The following is a 22,779-nucleotide window of genomic DNA, read 5'->3' on the forward strand; positions in this document are numbered from 1 at the left end:
ATCAGTGGGGAGCGGCGGAGGTGGGCTGAGCAGCCATCTCTGAGCTTGAGCAGAAACGAAGAAGAAGAGAAGAAAAGAAGGGAGAGAAGATCGTGAGGGAGTGAGAATAAGATATTAAAGAGCCAGGGTCATTTTGGGAATTTCACATCCGTGTGGGCCCCACTTTTGATGAGTTGGAACTCCACGTCAGCAACTTAACGTCTGAAATTGACGAAATTGAGTCGGAAGGACCTATTGGACGAGAAAATGATAGTGCGGGGGTGTTTTTGATGAAATTGAAAGTCGAGGGACTGAATTGATGTGAGGTCCATACCACAGGGTGGTAAACAGTATTTAGCCCATATATATATGTATGTTGATGTGCTCATATTTTCTTAATTCTTATATTTCTATGCCTCTTTCTCTTGGTATATATGTTTAGTTCTCCTTATTTATGGTTCATTTACGTTAGTTTAGTGTCTTTGTAGGTGTGTTGCAAAGAAAGAAGAAAAGAAGCTAAGCTGAGCTAACTAACACAGAAACTGTTGTGCAGAACACCTAACTTCGCTGAATTACTGGGAACTTCTCGGATGGAATTAGGAGATGTATGCTATATACACGGAAAGCCCCATGTGTCTAGTTTCTAAGGAATTTTACGGTTTGCGATTCCGACTTTTCTAGAAGGAGTTATGGCAATTTAAGTGAAGGCAGTTCAGCTTGAACGAGAATCTGCAACACAGAAATTGTTGTGCAGAACACCCAACTTCACTGAATTACTGGGAACTTCTCGGATGGAATTAGGAGCTGTACCTTATATTCACGGAAAGCCCCATGTGTCTAGTTTCTGAGGAATTTTACGGTTTGCGATTCTGACTTTTCTAGAATGAGTTATGACAATTTAAGTGAAGGCAGTTCAGCTTGAACGAGAATCTGCAACACAGAAATTGTTGTGCAGAACACCCAACTTCATTGAATTACTGGGAACTTCTCGGATGGAATTAGGAGCTGTACCCTATATGCACGGAAAGCCCCATGTGTCTAGTTTCTGAAGAATTTTACGGTTTGCGATTCCGACTTTTCTAGAAGGAGTTATGACAATTTAAGTGAAGAAAGTTCAGCTTGGACGGGAATCTACAACATCTTTTACAATATGCACGGAAAGCCCCATCTAGAAGGCCCAGCACATATATTTGGAAATCTTCAGTATGCCACATCATCATTATTGAAGATCCAGGACTTTTAGACATGTTTATATATGTGTGTGTGTGTGTTTATATATATATATATATATATATATATATATATATATATATATATATATATACAGTCCGGCTACACTAAGGATGCCCTTACCTAAGGTTTAGGTACGGATTTGGTGTTTTCATCCACTTTCCGATTACATTTTCACATCTTAACTGTTCAGTTTTTAGGTCCTAATGTATAGATCACCTCTGCAAAATTTCAGCTAATTTGGTGATCGTTAATGCATCAAAAACTGCAATTTACCATTATAAATACGAACGGTTCCTGTTTGACAGATTCGGTCCGTTCGTGTAAATTGTAGTTTTGGACGCCTTAACGATCACCAATTTGGTTGAAATTTTGTAGAGGTGATCTATACATTAGGATCTAAAAACTGAACGGTTAAGATGTGAAAATGTGATCGGAAAGTGGGTGAAAACACCAAATCCGTACCTAAACCTTAGGTAAGGACATCCTTACCTGAGAAAAATCCTATATATATATATATATGTGTGTGTGTGTCTGTGTGTGTGTGTGTGTGTTTGTGTGAGTGTGAATTTGTTGTAATTTGGTTTATGGTGAAATTGGAAGTTCTCATACTTCTATATAGAATATGTGCATATATATTCTAGTATTCTACATGTCATGCAGTCATGACTACGGTTGATCGATTCGATCGGATTCGAAAATATGGTGAAATTAGCTAAATTTTTTACCACACTCATAATTTATTATAATAATCTCATCCAACGGTCGGTTTTTCCATTTCATTTGAATTGATAGAGGCTGCCCTTTGGAGTGTATGATATATAAATATAGGTTTATAAGAGTAACTAAGTTTGACCTAGTTGATCGAATTCGAAACGAGAACCAAATTGGCTGGATTTTCTACAACCACCATAAAACATTACAATCTCTCCATCGAGCGGTTGGTTTCTCCGAATTCATTTTCCACTTCATGGTTGCTTTAGAATGAACCTCAACAATTTAAATGTAATGTATGAGTCATACAACTTTAGAATGAAAATTGGTATAGGCCAATGTGTTTGTAATTAAATTTTTTTTTTTTTTTATCTTATGTCCACGCACATCCATCGATGGAATATTTACAAACGTGATGTGAAAAAATAAGCACGTTTCGCGGTTGTCATGCCATCGGTCAACCAAGAAAACATATAAGTGACTACGGTTGACCAATTCGATCGGGTTCGAACATATGGTGAAATTAGCTAAATTTTTTACCACACGCATAATTTATTGTAATAATCTTATCCAACGGTTTGGTTTTTCCATTTTCTTTGAATTGATAGAGGTTGCCATTTGGAGTGTATGATATATAAATATAGGTTTATAAGAGTAACTAAGTTTGACCTACTTGATCGAATTCGAAACGAGAACCAAATTGGCTGGATTTTCTACAACCACCATAAAACATTACAATCTCTCCATTGAGCGGTTGGTTTCTCCGAATTCATTTTCCACTTCATGGTTGCTTTAGAATGAACCTCAACAATTTAAATGCAATGTATAAGTCATACAACTTTAGAAAGAAAATTGGTATAGGCCAATGTGTTTGTAATTAATTTTTTTTTTTTTTATCTTATGTCCACGCACATCCATCGATGGAATATTTACAAACGTGATGTGAAAAAATAAGCACGTTTCGCGGTTGTCATGCCATCGGTCATCCAAGAAAACATATAAGTGACTACGGTTGACCAATCCGATCGGGTTCAAAACTATGATGAAATTGACTAAATTTTTAACCACACCCACAATTTATTGTAATAATCACATCCAACGATCGGTTTTCCCATTTTCTTTGAATTTATAGAGGTTGCTCTTTGGAGTGTATGTATGATATATAAATATAGATTTATAAAAAAAAAATATGTAAAATACTAAAATTATATATATGTTTTTAGAATGATATAGAAAAGCCCGGCCCGGCCCGAAAAAAAGGTGGGCTACCCAGCCCGGCCCGAAAAAGCCCGCAAGGCCCGCCTTTTAAGGATGAGCTTGGATCTTATGATTTATAATGAAGCCTGGCCCGTTGACGAGGCCTACTCATTGTGGAGGTATTGGTGTTGTGATTAGGGGCTCAACATGTGTAGTTGTTGGTTGATTATGTTGCAAGGGTTAATTTTCTTACTCCGAATATTGTTGAGGCTATGACATGCAGACCGCTTGTGAGTTGGCCACTGTATTCAATTTGGCTCCTATAGTTTTTGAACATAATGTCTAAAGTTGGTTATAGCTTCTAAAAACAGAGGATGATGGCTCAGGTTTTGGTAGAATTTCAGAGGATATTAAAGACTCGCTCTCCTCTCTGCTAGCAACTTTTTTCACTCATGTCTTTAGAGAGTCCAGCTCAGCGGCACATATGATATCTAAGGTGGCTCTATAATCTTATGTATCTTCTAAGAGTACATAGAGTGGTCATGCTCCTCTAGTCTTCAATAGTTTTATTGCTACTCATTATATGAAGTAATTTACATCGAATAAAGCTTGACCTTTCCCTCTCAAAAAAATAAAACTCATTTTTTGTTTTTCATTTTATTTTCTTTGGTCAAGGGGAGGTTATCTGTCTCCCCTCATTTTTTTTTTAAAACATAAATACAAAAAGAGAGGTTCTATTCATACCTCTTGATTTGGTATTTAGATAGTCATAATTTGTGTTTAGATTATGACGTCCTAATCCCAAGCTCTGATATTATAGCACTCCATGAATTTAGAGAGAGAGAGAGAGAGAGTTGTGGAAACGATGGAAGACCAGGAGGTGTAGAGAGAAAAAAATAAAAATTATTGGGCAAAATTGGAAATCTAGTGTGCCAAAATATGAAATTATGAAAAGAAAATCATCCATAGAAAAAGGGCAAAAAAGAGGGGAAAAAGAAAAAGAAAATAAGAAATACATACATAAATGTGGGTTTGTTAGTACAAACGCAGGTTGAATGAAATATATCAGTCTCTTCCGTCCGTCGTCTAGAGAGGCACCAACTTTGTCTCTCGCTCCACACAACTCCCTGGTGTTTTCGCCAATCGACCTTTGTTGTTGCCCTAAAATCATCCCCTTCGCCACCAAATCATGGGCAAAGCTGTCATCTCCGACGACGAGGGTAAATCTCTGTTTCTCTCTCTCTCTCTCTCTCCCTCTCTCCCTCTGCTTACAAATGGTTTTGCATTATTGTGCTCAGATGAGGTCGAGCTCGACGAGGAGGATAGGGAACCCCTCGACGGGGACACAGTCGACCAGGACGGCGGCGGCGGCGGCGGCGACGAAGATGAGGACGAAGAAGACGGTACGCCCCTTTATTTTCTCCCCTATTTCTTAATACGTATGTTTGGTGTTTTCGAGATTTAAAATTTGTGAATTTTGGGGGTTTAAGGATCCATCTAGGGTTTGGGTTAGGGCCTTTATTTGTTTGCAAAGATTGGCTTTGAATAATGCTGATTGGTTTTTATTATGAATTTTGCAGAAGGGCCAGATGAATATGAGAAGGATGATTTTATCGTAGATGATGTTGATGAAGAAGATGATCAGGAGGAAGAAGAGAGGGCCGACAGTGATGAGGAGAGGCAGAAGAAGAAGAAAAGAAAGAAAAAGTAAATTCCCTGCCTGAGCTGTTGTTTTCAATTTAAGATATCGCAGGGTTTTTTTAGGTTTCAAGAGCTTGAATGAAAATTCAGTGTATTGTATTTGGCCCCATGGAAAGAAAACTGCATTCCAATAGTTTGGAAGTTGTTTTAGTCTTGTCCTTTAGATGAAGCCAATGCAATGTCAATGAAAATCTTTGTATCTTTCAAGTCTTCTAGAAATTAATTAGAGGCTGTTCTTCGTATAACTTTTCCTTTGCCTTTTTTTTTTGTAGAGAGGAGTATGTTCTTGATGAAGATGACTACGAGCTCCTGGAGGACAATAATGTGATTGCCCCGCGCAGAAAGGTTGTGAACACCGCCCATACCCATACCCATTCCAGTTCCTGTTGAATTATAAACGCATTTGTACATGTGTGTGTTTGTGCATAATGAAGATTTCAAGGGTTTTCTCTTCTTTCTTTGGCCAAACTTTCAGGGGAAATTTAAGCGGCTGAAAAAAGCTCAGAGGCATGCTCAGGGGGACCTTGGTGGATTATCTGATGAGGAGGAGTTTCCTGGTACTGGTAAAGGGGGAAGAACTGCAGAGGAGAAGCTTAAGTTCTCATTATTTGGTGGTGATGATGAAGGTATATCCATCTAGATATATGTATAACTTGACTTGTAAAATGATCAATATATGAATCTGGTTTATTCTTGATTGGTCATACTATGTGACAATGTAGGCCCTCCACTTGAGGACATTGCTGAAGAGGAGGAACCAGCAGAAGCGGAAGATGACGGAGAAGATGAAATGGCAGACTTTATAGTCGACGAAGAATTTGATGAGGCTGGTGTTCCTGTCAGGTATATTCTGCAGTGTGTGCATGTCATCTCACGAATTTGACTTGGTTATGTTTTGAACTTAATTTTCTAATTGTTGATTAATCATTGCCTTTTTTTTTCTTTCTTAATCCTTGGCTAGACAGAAGAAGCTTAAGAAAAAGAAATCCAGGCAGGCACCAGGAGTATCTTCATCTGCTCTGCAGGAAGCCCATGACATATTCGGTGATGTTGATGAATTACTGCAGCTGCGTAAGCAAGGTTTGGATTCTAGTGAATGGAAGGAAAGGAGGCTTGAAGATGAATTTGAACCAATTGTTCTTTCGGAAAAGTATATGACAGAGAAGGATGACCAGATTCGGGAGATTGATGTCCCAGAAAGAATTCAGGTCCTTTTAGTTTCCTGTGAATAATATCCTGTAATTCAAGATTTCAGTTTTCATGATTTCTTTTTATGTTCTTTTCTTTGTAGGTATATGAGGAAAGCACTGGTTTTCCTCCACTTGATGAAAAGAGCATAGATGATGAGAGTACCTGGATATTCAATCAACTTGCAAGTGGTACAGTTCCTTTTTTTGGCAAGACAGGCCTGGGGAATTCCATAAGCAGGGACGACATCATTGGATTCTTGAACTTGCACCATGTGCAGAAATTGGATGTTAGTATTGTTGTTAATGTCAATAACTCTATACTCTTTAGTTTATCTGATATTTATTTTATTAATCTGTCATTCTCTCTTTTCAGGTTCCTTTTATTGCAATGTATCGGAAAGAGGAGTGCCTTAGTATATTGAAAGATCCTGAACACATGGACATGGATGATCAAAATGAGAAAGCATCCACACTAAAGTGGCACAAGGTACTTGTCGTCAAACACTTAAGATGGCATGCAGTTTAAGTATGAACAAGAAATATATTGAAAAGCTTTTTGTTTTTGTTTTTTGTCTAGGTACTTTGGTCCATTCAGGACTTGCATAGAAAATGGTTGCTGCTTCAGAAGAGGAAAAGTGCTCTGCAATCTTATTACGAAAAGCGGTTTGATGAAGAATCTCGACGCATATATGATGAGACCAGACTAACTTTAAATCAGCAACTTTTTGAATCAATTATGAAGTCACTAAAGGCTGCAGAATCAGAGAGAGAAGTTGATGATGTGGACACCAAGTTTAACTTGCATTTCCCTGCTGGTGAGATAGGTGTGGATGAGGGCCAATATAAGAGGCCTAAGAGGAAGTCCCTTTATAGTATCTGCAGTAAGGCTGGCTTGTGGGAGGTTGCCAGCAAGTTTGGTTACACCTCTGAACAGTTTGGTTTGCAATTGTCACTAGAGAAAATGGTAAGTTTGTCTTTTCTTGCTCATTCATATGTTTTTCCTTACAAGAGACATAAGTTTCCCACTTTATTTGATGTTAGAGAATGGATGAGCTGGAGGATGCGAAAGAGACGCCAGAGGAATTGGCTTCAAACTTCACATGTGCAATGTTTGAGACACCTCAGGAAGTGCTCAAAGGAGCCAGGCATATGGTAGGCCTTAATTGAGTTCAGTATATTCTCTTTTATAGCTTGCCTGATCATAAGTTCATAAGCTCTGGTACAATGTGGAATGATGGTCTTTCGTGACTTGTTTCAGGCTGCTGTTGAGATAAGCTGTGAGCCATGTGTCAGGAAGTATGTTAGGAGCAACTACTTGGATATGGTTGAGTTGTCCACCAGCCCAACACCAGACGGAAATACTGCAATTGAAGCTTTTCATCAGTTTGCAGGGGTGAAGTGGTTGCAAAGAAAGCCATTAAATAGATTTGGGGATGCACAATGGCTGCTTATCCAGAAGGCTGAAGAGGAGAAGCTTCTTCAAGTTACTATTAAGCTACCGGAAGACAGACTAAACAAGTTGATGAGCGACTTTAATGAGTACTATCTTAGTGATGGTGTTAGTAAATCTGCACAACTGTGGAATGAGCAGCGGAAGTTGATATTGCAGGATGCTCTTTTCAATTTTCTTCTACCTTCAATGGAGAAAGAAGCAAGATCCTTGTTGACTAGTAGGGCAAAAAACTGGTTATTGATGGAATACGGAAAGGTTTTGTGGAATAAAGTCTCTGTGGGACCATATCAACGGAAAGAGAATGACATTAGTTCAGACGATGAAGCTGCACCCAGGGTCATGGCTTGCTGTTGGGGCCCTGGGAAGCCAGCAACCACTTTTGTTATGTTAGATTCATCGGGGGAGGTGCTAGATGTGCTTTACACGGGATCTCTCACCTTACGCTCCCAGAACGTTAACGATCAGCAACGTAAGAAAAATGACCAAGAACGTGTTTTGAAGTTCATGACTGATCACCAACCACATGTGGCTGTTCTAGGAGCTGTTAATTTGTCTTGTGTTCGCCTGAAAGAAGATATTTACGAGGTGAGACTACAGTTTTCATGCTGGTGATTGATTTGTGGTTATTTTTCAATGTAGTGGCATATTCAATTGATTTTTGAAGTTATATATATATATATATATATATATATATATTTTTTTTTTGGGTGGGGGGTGATAATGAAATAATTTTGGAAATTGAAATGGAAGTCTTGTTCATCATTTCTGTAGTATCTTCTTAATATAACTTTTTCTTGGTAGAACAAGATAGTGTATTGGAAAGTCTTAATGGAAACAATCTGATGAGATGAGGTGATGTCTTTTTCATATGTCCTTACTTTATCTGGTTTTGTGGGGATTTTCTCATAGTATGTATAGAGTAGAGTATGTGCATCCCATATTTTAAAAAGCCATCTTTTGCACACCTGATGCTTATTTGTTTGCTTCTTGCAATTATCAGATAATCTTTAAGATGGTGGAGGAGAATCCTAGAGATGTTGGACAGGATATGGATGGGCTAAGCATTGTCTATGGAGATGAATCTTTGGCTCGCCTGTATGAAAACTCTCGCATTTCATCTGATCAGCTACCTGCACAATCAGGTACTAATATCCCCCATCTTCGAAATCTTATGTCTTCATATTAAATGGCTTGTTGATTATACGATCTGTGTTGTCAGGCATTGTGAAGCGTGCTGTTGCTCTGGGGCGTTACCTTCAAAATCCATTGGCAATGGTCGCCACTCTTTGTGGGCCAGGAAGAGAAATCTTATCTTGGAAACTCAATCCTTTGGAGAACTTTCTCACCCCAGATGAGAAGTATGCAATGATTGAACAAGTCATGGTAGATGTTACAAACCAAGTAGGCCTCGACATAAATTTGGCTATAAGCCACGAATGGTTATTTGCACCTTTGCAATTCATTTCTGGGCTCGGACCTAGAAAAGCAGCATTTTTGCAGCGATCGTTGGTAAGATCTGGTGCAATATTTACTCGGAAGGACTTTTTGACAGCACATGGGTTAAGTAAAAAGGTGTTTGTTAATGCAGTTGGTTTCTTGCGTGTTCGGCGCAGTGGGCTGGCTGCTAGCAGCAGCCAATTTATTGATCTGTTGGATGATACAAGAATTCATCCAGAATCCTATATTCTTGCCCAAGAATTGGCCAAAGATGTTTTTGAAGTTGATGGTGGCAATGATGATGAGGATGCTATGGAGATGGCTATAGAACATGTTAGGGATCGGCCTGCTTATCTAAAAAATCTTGATGTTGAAGCGTATGCTAAAAGCAAAGAGCGTGAGAATAAGATACAAACATTTTGTGACATCAGGAGAGAATTAATACAGGGTTTTCAGGATTGGCGTAAGAAATATGAAGAACTAAGTCAAGATGAAGAATTCTATATGATTTCAGGTGAAACTGAAGATACCCTTGCTGAAGGAAGAATTGTGCTGGCCACAGTTCGCAGGGTACAAGCTCAAAGGGCAATATGTGCACTTGAATCTGGACTGACTGGTATGCTTATGAAAGAAGACTATTCAGATGATTCAAGGGATATTTCTGACTTATCTGAGAGACTGAATGAGGGTGACATTCTCTCGTGCAAGATCAAATCTATTCAAAAGAATAGGTATCAGGTGTTCCTAGTTTGTAGAGAGAGTGAAATGAGAAATAATCGAAATCAAAATATTCAGCATCTCGATAACTATTACCATGAAGACAGGAGAAGTCTACAGACAGAGCAAGAAAAAGCTCGTAAGGAGAAAGAGCTTGCGAAAAAACATTTCAAGCCAAGGATGATTGTTCATCCTCGCTTCCAGAATATTACGGCTGATGAAGCAATGAAGGTATGCTGTCTGTAAGTTTTATTATTGATAATTCGACTACATCTGTGAGTGGGCCTTTCTGGTCCTTACTTTTCTTAAAATCAGTACATCCTATATAAATAAATAAATATATATATATATATATATATATATATATATATATATATATATATATATATATATATATATTATTCCAAACCATCTTCTTACAGATATTATCATCTACTTGTTTTACAGTTCTTATCTGATAAAGATCCTGGGGAAAGTATTATTCGTCCTAGTTCCCGTGGGCCTTCGTATTTGACCTTAACTCTGAAAGTTTACGATGGAGTTTATGCTCACAAAGACGTAGTTGAAGGTGGAAAGGAACACAAGGATATCACTAGCTTACTCCGTATCGGAAAGACTCTGAAAATTGGAGAGGACACTTTTGAAGATTTAGATGAGGTCAGTATTTTAAATACAATTTGTTTTTGGAAGTAATACTATATTAATTGTCTTACCTTTCGGTCATTGTATTGATCAATCTTAATTGTCAAGTACTAACGAATTGTCAATTTGTACCAATGTAATTGGCCTATGTACGTTATGATAGTGCTACTATCGTGGATGGATAGAATTATGGGAAAAGCAATTATTATTGAGTTTTATATTTAGTATAAGATGGCACCAATCTATACTCTCTCTCTCTCTCTCTCACTCACTCTCTCTCTCTCTCTTTCTCACACACACACACACACACACACACAGATTATCAATTTTTGAGGGCAGTTCTTATTGGCTATTTGTTCTTATAATATGCTTGTTATACTTGGATATTAAAAGTGGTGCCTCATGATGCATTTCTGCATCATGATGTTGAGAGATAAAAGTCTGATGGCACAGAAGACTGATTTACTTATTGGCAAACATAAATGCAGGTAATGGATCGTTATGTTGATCCCCTGGTGTCTCACTTGAAGGCAATGCTAAATTATCGCAAATTCCGACGGGGCACAAAAGCAGAGGTTGATGAACTGTTGAAGATTGAAAAATTGGAGTTTCCTATGAGGATTGTTTATTGTTTCGGGATATCACATGAACATCCAGGGACTTTCATACTGACCTATATACGGAGTACAAATCCACACCATGAGTATGTTGGGCTGTATCCTAAGGGGTTCAAGTTCAGAAAAAGGATGTTTGAGAGCATTGATCGGCTTGTAGCACATTTTCAGAAGTATATTGATGAGCCTCAACATGAGTCCGGACCATCAATTAGATCAGTTGCTGCTATGGTGCCCATGCGAAGCCCTGCAACTGGGGGTTCTTCGGGTGCATCCGCAGGATGGGGTGGTTCAAACAATGAGGGTGGTTGGAGAGGCCAGTCGTTTGACAGGGATAGGTCTTCTACACCGAGTTCGCGAACAGGTGAAGTTTATCCCCAATTGAAATATATGCTATCTAATGGAGTGTAAACTAGGGACTACTATATTTAGTTTGCCACTTGCTGTAGGTTCTAAATTTCTGGGCTGTACTTGCTCTTCAAGTAGAACAGCAGTAGACATATAAAAAATTCAATCAACTGATTAACAAACAGCAGTTCATTTTCTGCCCTACCCTTGGAATATGTGGTGTAGAACTTCTTTTTGCACAATTTGGCTAACTTGATTAAAAGTTACTAGGCTAGATCTTTATTTCTTGTTATGAAAGGGTTCTTTTTCATTGTTGCACACATACAAACTATTAGTTAACATTTCCCTACATTTCTCCTCTCCATTTTATGGATGGTTTTGTTTTCACTTAATTTCTCTGTATCTTTATTAAATGAAATTTTGTTTGTCTTTATTGGTGCAAGTCTGTTGTATTTATTTGCTTGACGTAGTAGCATGTTGGTCCTATGATTTTCCTCAGTGTCAAAAACGTATGAAAGTAAGTTGTCAGTGACGTTTTTGTGTTTGGTTTTACAGGCAGAAATGATTACAGAAATGGTGGTGGTCGAGATGGACATCCAAGTGGCCTACCTAGACCATATGGAGGGCGCGGTCGTGGTCGAGGAACATATAACGATAGCCGAGGCAATAATGAGAGACATGATTCAGGTTTTGATGGTCCTACATGGGGTTCAGATACCAAGGATGGCAATGATGGCTTGGGCAACTTTCCAGGTGCAAAGGTTCAAAACTCACCTGGCAGGGAAGCTTTCCCAGGTGGCTGGGGTACAGGTGGAAGTGGTAGTGGTAGTGGAGGAGGCAGCAGCTGGGCTGGTGGTGGTGGAAGTGGCTGGGGTCAAGAAAGTGGTGGTGGTTCAGGAGGATGGGGTGGGGCTGCTGCAAATGATGCTGCTGCTGATAATGAGCCTTCAGGATGGGGTTCTGACTCGAAAAAGAAGGGTTCGGGTGATGGTACTTCAGGATGGGGTTCTCAGAGTGGAGGTGGCGGTGGTGGTTGGTAACTGTTTTCTGCTCTACCCTAGGCAGTTTTCCACTGCGATCCTGTGATATAGTTTGGAAGCTGTTTCTAATATAGTTGGTGAGGCCCGTTGATCCTTTTCCGACTCTTTTGACCATGAATTACCCTAATTTACCTAGTTACGAGAACTGTAGTAGGAAGCTGTGTCTCAAACAGTTTAACGACACCTCTGTACTCTGCTTTATCTATCATCTATTAATGGGCTGTTAAAAATTCTACCTAATTTAAGGTGGTCTCTTCATAATAACTTCTAAGCCTCTGGGGCGATTCCAACGCCAAATCTAACTGCCTGGGTATTTTTTATATTACATTTCAGGGTTGAAATAGCACGGTAGTGTCGTCCAGTCTTGTTTTCTCCTGATCAGAAGTCCAATTCAACCCAAACAATAAAATTAGATCAAAATCCAAGCTGGGTTACGAATTCTGTACTTCAGGCCAAAGGGGTCCAATTGTAGTCTATTTTTTTTTTTGGTTACAAGCGGGCCCTAAAAGGCCCAAACAGAAGCAAAAAAGAAACTAAGAACTGGAACAAAAACCAGTCCTCCTAGCTCTAGTTACATCAGACAAATCATCCAAGAATGTTTGGGCAGCATGAGCAGGGGGATTGTCAAAAGTGACCAATCCAGGTTCATGAAAAATGCTATTCTTGGCAAGGGCGTCAGCAGTCATGTTACATTCTCTAAATATGTGTGTCAGCTTGACATTATGAAACTTTGCCATCATTAGATCACAACCAGCATGCATAGAACCAAGGGGATGTAGAGAATTGGCAGAGTTGTGCATAAGTTGAACCAGCACAGCAGAATCCGATTCAATCTCCAAATTAGTAATGTTATGCTTTGAGGCTAACTTTAAACCAAAGAAAAGACCCCAAGCCTCAGCATCAAGAATTTCCCCAACACCAAGATTAATTTGAAACCCATCCACCCAGTTGCTATTATGGTCTCTGATAACTCCTCCTGCACCAATTTTCCCAGAAGACGAAACTCTAGTCCCATCAATGTTCAATTTGAAATAGTTCATAGGAGGTTTGCTCCAAGAAAGCATAGTGTAGCTGTACATGGTGTCAGAATTGGCCTTTGATTGGGCACATATCCATTCTTTTGCATAATCCCAGATTATCCTCTCAGGGCAGGCAGGCATGACAAACTTAGGATCAAAAATCACCTTATTCCTCCATTTCCAAATGAACCATAAGACAAAGACAAATAAACTACACCACTTAATATTATTCTTGATCCTTGTATGGCAATGAAGTTGAGCAACCACCCAACTATTCCACTCCAGAGAGAAGGAGTTAAAAATGGTACCAGGTTTTAGGAAAGGTTTCCAAATGGCCATAGACCTGTGGCAATCTCTAAATAAATGAATAAGACTTTCATCAGCAGAATTGCAAATGGGGTATGTAGGGTTGTCAGTGAGGCCTCTTCTGGCTCTTTGCACATTAGTGAGAATCTTTTTATGGAAAACACTCCAGATAAACGTCTTCAGCTTAGGAGGACAACTCAAGTTCCAGATAGCATTCCAGTGAGGATTGCAGGGACCATTAATATCAAACATGGAGTTGTAAGCAGATTTGACAGAAAAGCACCCATTAGAGGTTGCATTCCATATAAGCACGTCATTACCACAGCCATCAAATCCAGTTGGGACATTAATAATTAAGCTCACTAAATCACTGGGGACCACAGAAGCTAAAAGCAAAGCATCCTAACCAGTTTCATCCCAAAATTCACAAATGGTGGCATTATCATTAATAATGGCAGAAGGTAAAGCAAAGTTGATCAGAGCAATAGGTAGGACCCAGTAATCATACCAGAACTTGATTTTCTTGCCATCCCCAACTCTCCACTTGAGATTTTTCCTCAGCATAACAGCACCATAGGAAATGCTTCTCCAGGTATTAGAACAATCAGGCGGGGGCAGGTAGTTATCATCAGTTATACTGCAATTTTTGAGATACTTTTCAGAGTAAATGGAAGCCCATAAGCCAGAATCCTGCTGAAAAAGTCTCCAACTAGCCTTAGATAGCATGGCATGATTCATGTCAGCAGTTTTTTTTATTCCTAAGCCACCAAGTTTCTTTGGTTGACAAACAGTCTCCCATCCAACAAGATGAACTTTTTTATTTTCATTTGAGTCTCCCCATAAGAAATCTCTGTTCAGCTTATCAATTCTATCACAGAGGCTCACAGGAAGCTTAGCAGTTTGCATTGCATAAATGGGGATTGAAGAAGTAACAGACTGAATCAAAGTGAGCCTGCCTGCCATGCTGAGCACCTTGCATTTCCAGCTAGAGAGTCTACTTTGAACTTTGTCAAATAGGCTATCATAGGTATGCTTGTTCACTCTTGAGTGAATGAGAGGCATTCCCAAATATTTTCCAAGATCATTTGTCAGAGGAGAGCCACAAGTTCTGCTAATTTCAGAAGCCAATCTTTTACAAGTGTTTGGGGAGCAGAAGATTAGAGATTTTTCATAGCTAACTGTTTGACCAGAAAGAGAACAGAAAGCATCCAAACAACTCTTTAGGGTGTAGGCCTGGTAAGGAGAAGCTTCAGCAAATAGCATGAGATCATCAGCAAAGAAAAGATGGGAAACTTTTGGCCCGGATTGGGATGCCCTAACAGGCTTCCAATTGCCAATATCAACAGAAGACTTGATTAGATGTGAAAGTTTTTCCATACATAGAACAAAAATATAAGGTGAGAGGGGGTCCCCCTGCCTAATACCCCTTTGAGCTTTGAAAGAGCTAGTTAATTCACCATTCAAGCAAATCTGGAAGCTAGTAGAAGTAATACAGCTCATAATAAGTTTAACCAAACAATGGGGAAACTGAGCTTCATAGAGAACCATTTCAATAAAGTTCCAGCTAAGTCTATCATAGGCTTTAGATAGATCCACTTTCCAAGCAAAAAAACCCAAGGCACCACATGATTTTTTGAACTTGAAAAGCATTTCTTGAGCAATCATAACATTATCAGAAATGTGTCTACCAGGGACATAACTAACCTGATTGGGACTTATGAGATGTTGCATCAAAGGCCTAATCCGAGCCACAATGACCTTGGAGATAACTTCGCAGATAGTAGTGCATAGGCTGATTGGCCTGAACTTAGTCATGTGTTGAGGGCCATCGACCTTAGGAATGAGAGAGATGATTGTGTGATTTAGGCCAGGAGGAATAATACCAGACCTGAAAGCATCATTCACCACATTAAAAATTTCACAAGAGTAAAGTTGCCAGTGATGTTGGAAAAAAATAGCAGGAAAACCATCAAATCCAGGAGCTTTGAGACCACCAATGGCAAAGAGAGAGTCCTTCACTTCAAGGAGAGACACAGGTTTACAGATATTGTTAAGAGCATCTTGATCAATCTCAGGAAAGAGCCAAGGAATTATAAATCTAGTGTCTTCAACAATCTGGGAGGAGAACATGTTAGTGAAGAAATCAACAGCAATATTTTTCATGGAAACAGAATCAGTAAACCAATTCCCATTGCTGTCAAACAAACCCTCAATCTTGTTTTTCCTCCTTCTGACCAAAGTAGTCAAGTGAAAGAATTTGGTATTTCTGTCTCCACCTTGAAGCCACTTATCTCTAGATTTCTGTTTCCAAAAAAGATTTTCCTGATTTAAGATACTCTCATATTCATGGATGAGCTCAGCTTCAAGCTTAATTAAAAAAGGGTTCTCATATTTGTCACAAGCCTTTTGGATGCCACCTATCCTGGCCAAAATTCTCTTTTTTTTCTGAAACAGATGCCCAAAAATCTCTCTATTCCATTTGGAGAGAGCAGAAGAGAGTCCCATTATTTTAGAATGAAAATCCCCATGCATCTCATTCCAAGTGTCAGACACAAAATCAGAATAAGTTGCTTGAGAAAACCACATACCTTGAAATCTAAAAGGGCCAGCATTTCTGTTAATGTAATTGTTGGAATACAGCTGCATGATAATAGGGCAATGATCAGACCTTGTTTTGGGAAGATGTTGAATAAAGGCATCAGAAAAAGTAGACCTCCAAGAGCAATTACAGAAGGCCCTATCCAGTCTTTCTTTAATCCTGTTGTTGCTCCAAGTGTAGCAAGATCCTTTGTACCCCATATCAATCAAAGCATTCTTGTTGATCCAATCCCTTAAACCACCAAATCTACCAGTAAAAGGGCCACAACTCTTATCAGCAGTGGAAACCAACTCGTTAAAATCTCCAATAAGCATCCAAGGGAGATTAGTGATGGCAGCAAGGTTATCAAAATAGGGCCACAGTGAAGACCTTGTGGTGTGAGTTGGACTAGCATAAACAACAGTAAGCATCCAAGCAGGCTTGCCTGGGAGAGTGATTTTAACAGAAATAGATTGAAAGTTATCATCAATAAAGTCAACCTGAGTCTTATTCTTATTCCACAGAAGCCAAAGACCACCAGAGAAACCTTCAGCCTCAACAATTCTTGAATCAGTGAAGCCAAGATTTTTAAGAGCATTACATGCTCTTGAAAATTGAACTTTAGGTTCACAAATAGCCAAAATATCAATAGAGTGAAGTTTAACAAGGTCTGCAATAGCAGATCTGAAATTATCACTACCTGCACCCCTAGCATTCCAAAATAAGACTTTAAACATTGGAACTGCAGAGAAGGGGAGGGTGGAGTTCCCAATTAGGCATCAACCATACCCTCACCATTTTGGGAGGGTAGGTTATCATCAGAGGTCAACATGCTATTGTCAGCAAAAATATTTTCCACAAATTTGTCAGCATCATGAATAAGGGAACTTTGAATATCAGGTTTAATAGAATGCTCATCAGGGGGAGTATGCCCAAAGATGGCTGAAATTCCATCCCCCAGAACATTAGAGCTCACCTTTTCAAAAGAAAGTTTTTTGAAAACATGAGTTTGATGTTTGATCACAGAATTGTGCAGCCCTTTGGTCTTTCTCTGATAGTGCAGGTCAGACTTAGATCCACTGCAGCTTCCAATATTGGACACATCTTTCATTGGGGCTCTTAGAAGGTTCTTGGATTTGGGGCCAGTGGTTTTATCCATGGGATGAGAGGCTTTCTCAGCAGTAGGTGATAGGAGCATTTTAATGTGGTATTTTAATAGTTAATTCCTCACATTTTGCTTAGTTAATTCCTTAACGAATCGATTTTTAATTCAATTTTTATTTTTAGGTACATTGGAGTAGATGATGATGAAATAAGTGTTAGGTCCATAAAATGATGGAGAAAAATGGAAATGCACTAAAAAGGTCAACTTTACACATTTTTCTACTCCGGCTAGGAGAAACCAAGCCAAGCAAGGAAGAAGGAGCGACCACCTGACCAAATGAACTTCAAATGAGCTGAAACCTTCCAGATCCATTCTAGACATCCTAAGAAACATTTCTTATGAAGAGTGCAAGAGCCAAAAAGAAGTGGAAGGCCTTCAAACAGTCAGCCCAATTTTCTGCAGAAGCAAAACTGGAAAACTGGACCTGTAAGGAGTCCAGCAGAAATTCCGGCCCAAACACATGGAGATAAATTCTGAAAATTTTACAGAATGATCTACACTCATGATGGATCATTTCATATGAAGAAGTCACGGGCAAAATCTGAAGTCTTGGTGGAGAATTAATTGAAGGAAAAATGAGTAGAAAGTGACTCAAACCTAACAAATTCCATTAGTGTTTAAATATTCAAACCTAACAAATTCCATTAGTGTTTAAATATTCAAACCTAATAAATTCCATTAATGTTTAAATGCTCAAACCTAACATATCATCATTTGTTTAAATCCAAATAGTTTTGCTTGGTAGCCTATAAATAGAGGCTACAACAAAGAAGAAAGTACATTCCTTCATCCATTCCATTTTCTTTGTCTCTCCATTTCCTTTCCATTTTCCTTTCCATCCTCTAGTTTCACGTTTAGTCATCTCCACGAGTTCAAGCAAGGCCAAAGAAGAAGAAGAGAAGCCGTGAGCACTTCCATCCATAGCCATCCTTGAAGCTTGCTTTCGAGTTTCAAGAATCCACAACGTGAATCATCCATCTCATCTTCATCCACGGTGTAATCCTATTCTCCTTTGTAACCTTTGCTTTGAATTTCGTTGGTTATGAACTAGTTGACATATATGTTTGAACAAAGTATTATTTCTGGAATTTTTATGATTAATTGAGAATTTTCAGATTCATATATTGTGATTCGAGAGTTGCTTATGTGGGTTTGTTTAATTAAATTTGCGTTATAGATAACTTTTGTATTTTAATCTTATGTGGTTGCAAACACTTAGGGTTTCGATATGAATGGTGCTAGGTTTAAGAACATGAAATCGACTTTTCGTTTTGTGTAAACTTGAATCAAAGTAGTAAAGGTTTTGTACAAAGATCGAATTTAATTAAAGAGAATTGCAATTAGGTGGACTTTTCCATACTAAGTTGTACACTTGAGTTGATAGCCTTTCTCTATGTGTAATGCGTTAAACATGACATGATTGACTAGCTTTCTAGGGTTTGATTGCATGTTTGATAGGATTAATCTAGGTGCTTTCGCTTAGGTTAATTAGCATTGAAAAGTAAAAAATGGGAATTCATTTGCTTTCGAATGTTTCACATGATCAACTCCTTTCTCATGACTTAGATGAACAATATTAGGGTTTGAATCAATTTTAATCATAAGTTTCGGTTTTGATCTTTGTTCCTTCATTCCATTCGTATTTTTATGTTTTTGCATTTTAATTGTTTTTGTTAACTTAGTTTCATTTTCGAAAAAACCAAAAACAAAATCCCCCCTTTTCGTGTAAAATGTTTATATTTTGTGAATACATTTGTGAATATTATACTTTGTTTTAATTTTAATTGTTTAATTGTTTGACAATGACAGGTGTACCCTCAATCCCCGGAATAGAACGATCCCTATTTGCTTATACTACTAACGATCTTTTCAGGGTTAAATTATGCGCTTGCTTTGAGCGTATCAATTTTTGGCGCCGTTGCCGGGGATTGAAAAATCACTTGTTTTTGTTTATAATTGTTGTATATAAACTGTTTGATACTTAGTTTAAATTAACTAGGTTGTTTTTTTTTATTGTTGAATACGAATTTAATTGTAGGTTGTAAATTAAAGAAGGAATAGGTGAAGTCGTGTTTATTAATATTGGCCTAAACCCCTTATTGGTACCTAGTTCAGGTCCCTTAAGGTTGAGGGCGGCCTTTATTAACATTCATTGAACTGTCTAACACACTTAGGACCTTTTACATCCTAGTAAGAATATCCTATGTGAGATGGTGTCTAGGAAGGGGACAACGTTCATGACGGGTTTTTGAATCCAGAAGTGCTTACAAATGGGCCTAGCTCATGCCAAAATGGATTTTTCCTCTCGTGTTCACCCTCCCCTACCTGGCCATTTCAGTAAGGTTGCCCAACGGATGTAGGAGGGACTTTGTGTCTAGACGACTATACTTGGGCCGCACGTCCACTTGATTTACCGCTTGGAATTAGATTTGATATCAATAATGTTTATAACAAAAGAAATACTTGTGCATACTCTTTACGTGTAAATTATTTTGTTGTTTCACACTTTATACTTGTAAAAATACTTTTTACGTTTTATACTCACTTGTGTACTTAACTTGTGTCTTATGTACAAAATACTTGTTAATTATACTTGTAGTTTGTAATTCATAGTTACTTGTTTATTATTATTATTTTTTTTTTTTTTGTATTTCTTTGTTAATATTAAGTTACTAACTTTATTTAATGTAGGTACCGTCTGGCTGCAAGACGTAAAATACAAGCGCTGCTTGGGAGGCAACCCAATTCAGAATATAATCAGATTTGCTTTCTCTTCCCCTTTTACTCCTCCATTTTCTTTTTGTTTTAGTAGTTATTTTCGTAAATTCCATCCCTATATGCTTACTTATTTCATTGCATGCTTTTAATTGATTACATTGAGGATAATGCAATATTTAAGTGTGGGGGAAGGGATTTATATTTTTGTCTTTCATTTTGAATCCTATAAATATTTTTGTCTTTCATTTTGTGTCCTATAAATATTTTTGAGTCCTATATTTTTTAATAATAATAAAAAAAAAATTAAAAAAAATAAAAATAAAAATAAAATAAAATGCATTCATTCAGTCTTATTAAATTCAGCTTTTTACAAAAAAAAAAAAAACAAAAATAAATAAATAAAAAAATAATAATAAAAAAAATAAAAAAAAAAAATATCTCCCAAATTGTATATTTTGTATTTCTTAGTTAATTATAGTTACTAACTTTCTAATTTCTATTCTGTCTGGCTGAAAGACGTTAAACTCAAGCGCTGCTTGGGAGGCAACCCAATTCAGAAGTAGCTGTGCAGGAGTCTACCTACACAGATTTGCTTTCTCTTTCCCTATCTCTTTTTATTTTTTATTTTTTTCTCTTTTGTTTTTATTTTAGGATTTATTTTCATAAATGTCTTCTATCTATGCTTATTTGTTTCATTGCATGCTTATGATTGATTACATTGAGGACAATGCAATATTTAAGTGTGGGGGAAGGGATTTATATTTGAGTCTTTTATTTTGAGTCAGATATATTGGAAAATACAAAAAAATCGAAAAATGTCAAAAATTAAAAAAATTTCGTTGATTTTATTTATTGAGTCTTAGTCCTTTGTTTTTATTTTTGAGTCATAGGATGCCCTTTTAACTGTCTAGGATGAGCTTATATCTCTGAAATTAAGGCTAAAAGAGGATCACAAGATTGGGATAATATTTGATGATATTCTTTGGTTAATTATGATTTATGAAAAGCATATGAATGTGTAGTAGATATGGTGCATGCGTAACTTTGGTACAGAATATGAACATGTGGATGATAAGTTATGATTCATAATAACCCTTGTGAGAATTTGAGCCATGTGCCCTTTCTTTGTTGAGTGATTAATGGAAAAAAAAATGAATTATACTCTTATTTTCTTGGCGATGATTCTGTTGATCTCATTATTCTTTCATCTTGATTGATTACATGCCATAGATTAAGTTTAATGGACTAGAGAATGCTAGAATTCGCTCTTGTGCTTGTTAAGACGTTTTGTCAATACATGGCCCTGATTCTGGAAAGGATAGAGGCACCTAGGAACTACCACCATTGCCAAATAAGCCTGTGTCCCTATTTGTGCCCGTCGTGGGACCCCCTTAGATAAACCCCTTTGAGCCTACATTAAGCCTTTTCTTTCATCACCCTAAAAATCCTTAACCCCTGAACCTTAGTATAGTTATAATCCTACCCTTTGTTCTAAAAACTTAGTGGAGCTATCTTTTGAGACTTACTACATGATGGTGACAAGGATTAAGAAGAGGTGAAAATTCAAGTGTGGGGGTAGACTTGTCCATAAAAAAATTAAAAAAAATAAAAATAAAAAAATATAAAAAAAAAAAGAATGTTTATGGATTTTAGTCCCCCATACTTGGTGAGTTTGGAGATTGTTTTGAATTGAAGGCCCACTATCGAAAAATTTGGTCTTTGTCCAATTCACTAGAATCAAAGGGAGTTTAGAATGAAGATGAAGACATTAAGCCCTTTTATAAAGCCTCATGAGTATGACGTTATGCCTTGGTGGATTTCTAGAAGTCTCTCTACATCAACATGAGCTCTGCTAGGTTTTTAGGATACTTTGTTAAAATTCCTTACCCTTTCATTTCTTAAAACCTTGAGCCTTAGCCCCATTACAACCTTTGAGAAGACCTTCTTGATCCTTAAGATGGGACAGCCTTTGATGTGGAGATGAGTTACAAGAGTTGAACATATGGCTTGGGTCCATTCGTGCAAGTAGTTGATATCTTTCATGAGATCTTTTTAAAAAAAAAAAAAAAAAATTATATTCACAAAGTGCTTTTTGTTTCTTATATATGTGAGCTATTTGATTGCCTCAAAATATTTTCTCTCACATATAATTGAGTGATTATAAGCTTTTAAGCATGAGCCTTGAATCTTAGAGAAGAAAGAGTGATATATCCATGTGAGGTTTGAATCATGACTTGTTTGAAATATGTTGAGCTCCACTCACCACCATTGTTTACTCCCAAGTCTTACATGCTTATATGTGGATTATATTTTGTAATTACCTCTTGAATATCTTGATGATGTGATTCTTGGTTAAGTGCTAATCTTGGTGTCTTGAAAGTATGAGATTTCTGAGACAATATGTTAAAGGGCAATAGAGGTCTTTGTGATGTCAACATCATGGTCTTTGTCTTTGAATTTACTCTTTTATGTGTGACGTTTTTTTTTTTTTTTTTTTTTTTTTTTTTCTTTGTGTTTTGCTTTGTGTTTTACGTTTTTGGTTTCTTTGAGTCTTTGTGTTTTTGTTTCCATACTTAGTCAATTTTTTCGTTGGTTTCTTTGTTTTGTGTCATAGTCTTTTTGGTTTGTTAGTTTTTGATTTTGCTAAGGGACTAGCAAAAGCTAAGTGTGGGGGAATTTGATAGGAGCATTTTAATGTGGTATTTTAATAGTTAATTCCTCACATTTTGCT

At 37.5% G+C, this 22,779-nt stretch overlaps 1 protein-coding gene and 1 long non-coding RNA gene across 2 annotated transcripts; both read left to right on the forward strand.

The window, feature by feature from the left end:
• The first annotated feature begins 4,164 nt into the window (after positions 1–4,164).
• On the forward strand, positions 4,165–12,502 carry LOC133721826 (transcription elongation factor SPT6 homolog). Its single transcript, XM_062148567.1, has 17 exons — positions 4,165–4,340; positions 4,419–4,523; positions 4,701–4,827; positions 5,094–5,166; positions 5,297–5,447; positions 5,544–5,664; positions 5,783–6,029; positions 6,113–6,298; positions 6,385–6,498; positions 6,589–6,975; positions 7,053–7,163; positions 7,270–8,049; positions 8,465–8,606; positions 8,684–9,849; positions 10,066–10,275; positions 10,749–11,238; positions 11,778–12,502. The coding sequence occupies exons 1-17, from the start codon at positions 4,310–4,312 to the stop codon at positions 12,260–12,262; spliced, it is 4,926 nt and encodes a 1,641-aa protein (XP_062004551.1). The 5' UTR covers positions 4,165–4,309; the 3' UTR covers positions 12,263–12,502.
• A 5,421-nt stretch (positions 12,503–17,923) lies between these two features.
• On the forward strand, positions 17,924–19,870 carry LOC133723740 (uncharacterized). The gene is made up of 2 exons (XR_009853233.1): positions 17,924–18,326; positions 19,140–19,870. It is a non-coding gene; the product is annotated as an uncharacterized LOC133723740 (long non-coding RNA).
• The last annotated feature ends 2,909 nt before the right edge of the window (positions 19,871–22,779 follow it).

This window comes from Rosa rugosa, chromosome 7, assembly GCF_958449725.1.
Source record: "Rosa rugosa chromosome 7, drRosRugo1.1, whole genome shotgun sequence".
Classification (NCBI taxonomy): Eukaryota; Viridiplantae; Streptophyta; class Magnoliopsida; order Rosales; family Rosaceae; genus Rosa; species Rosa rugosa.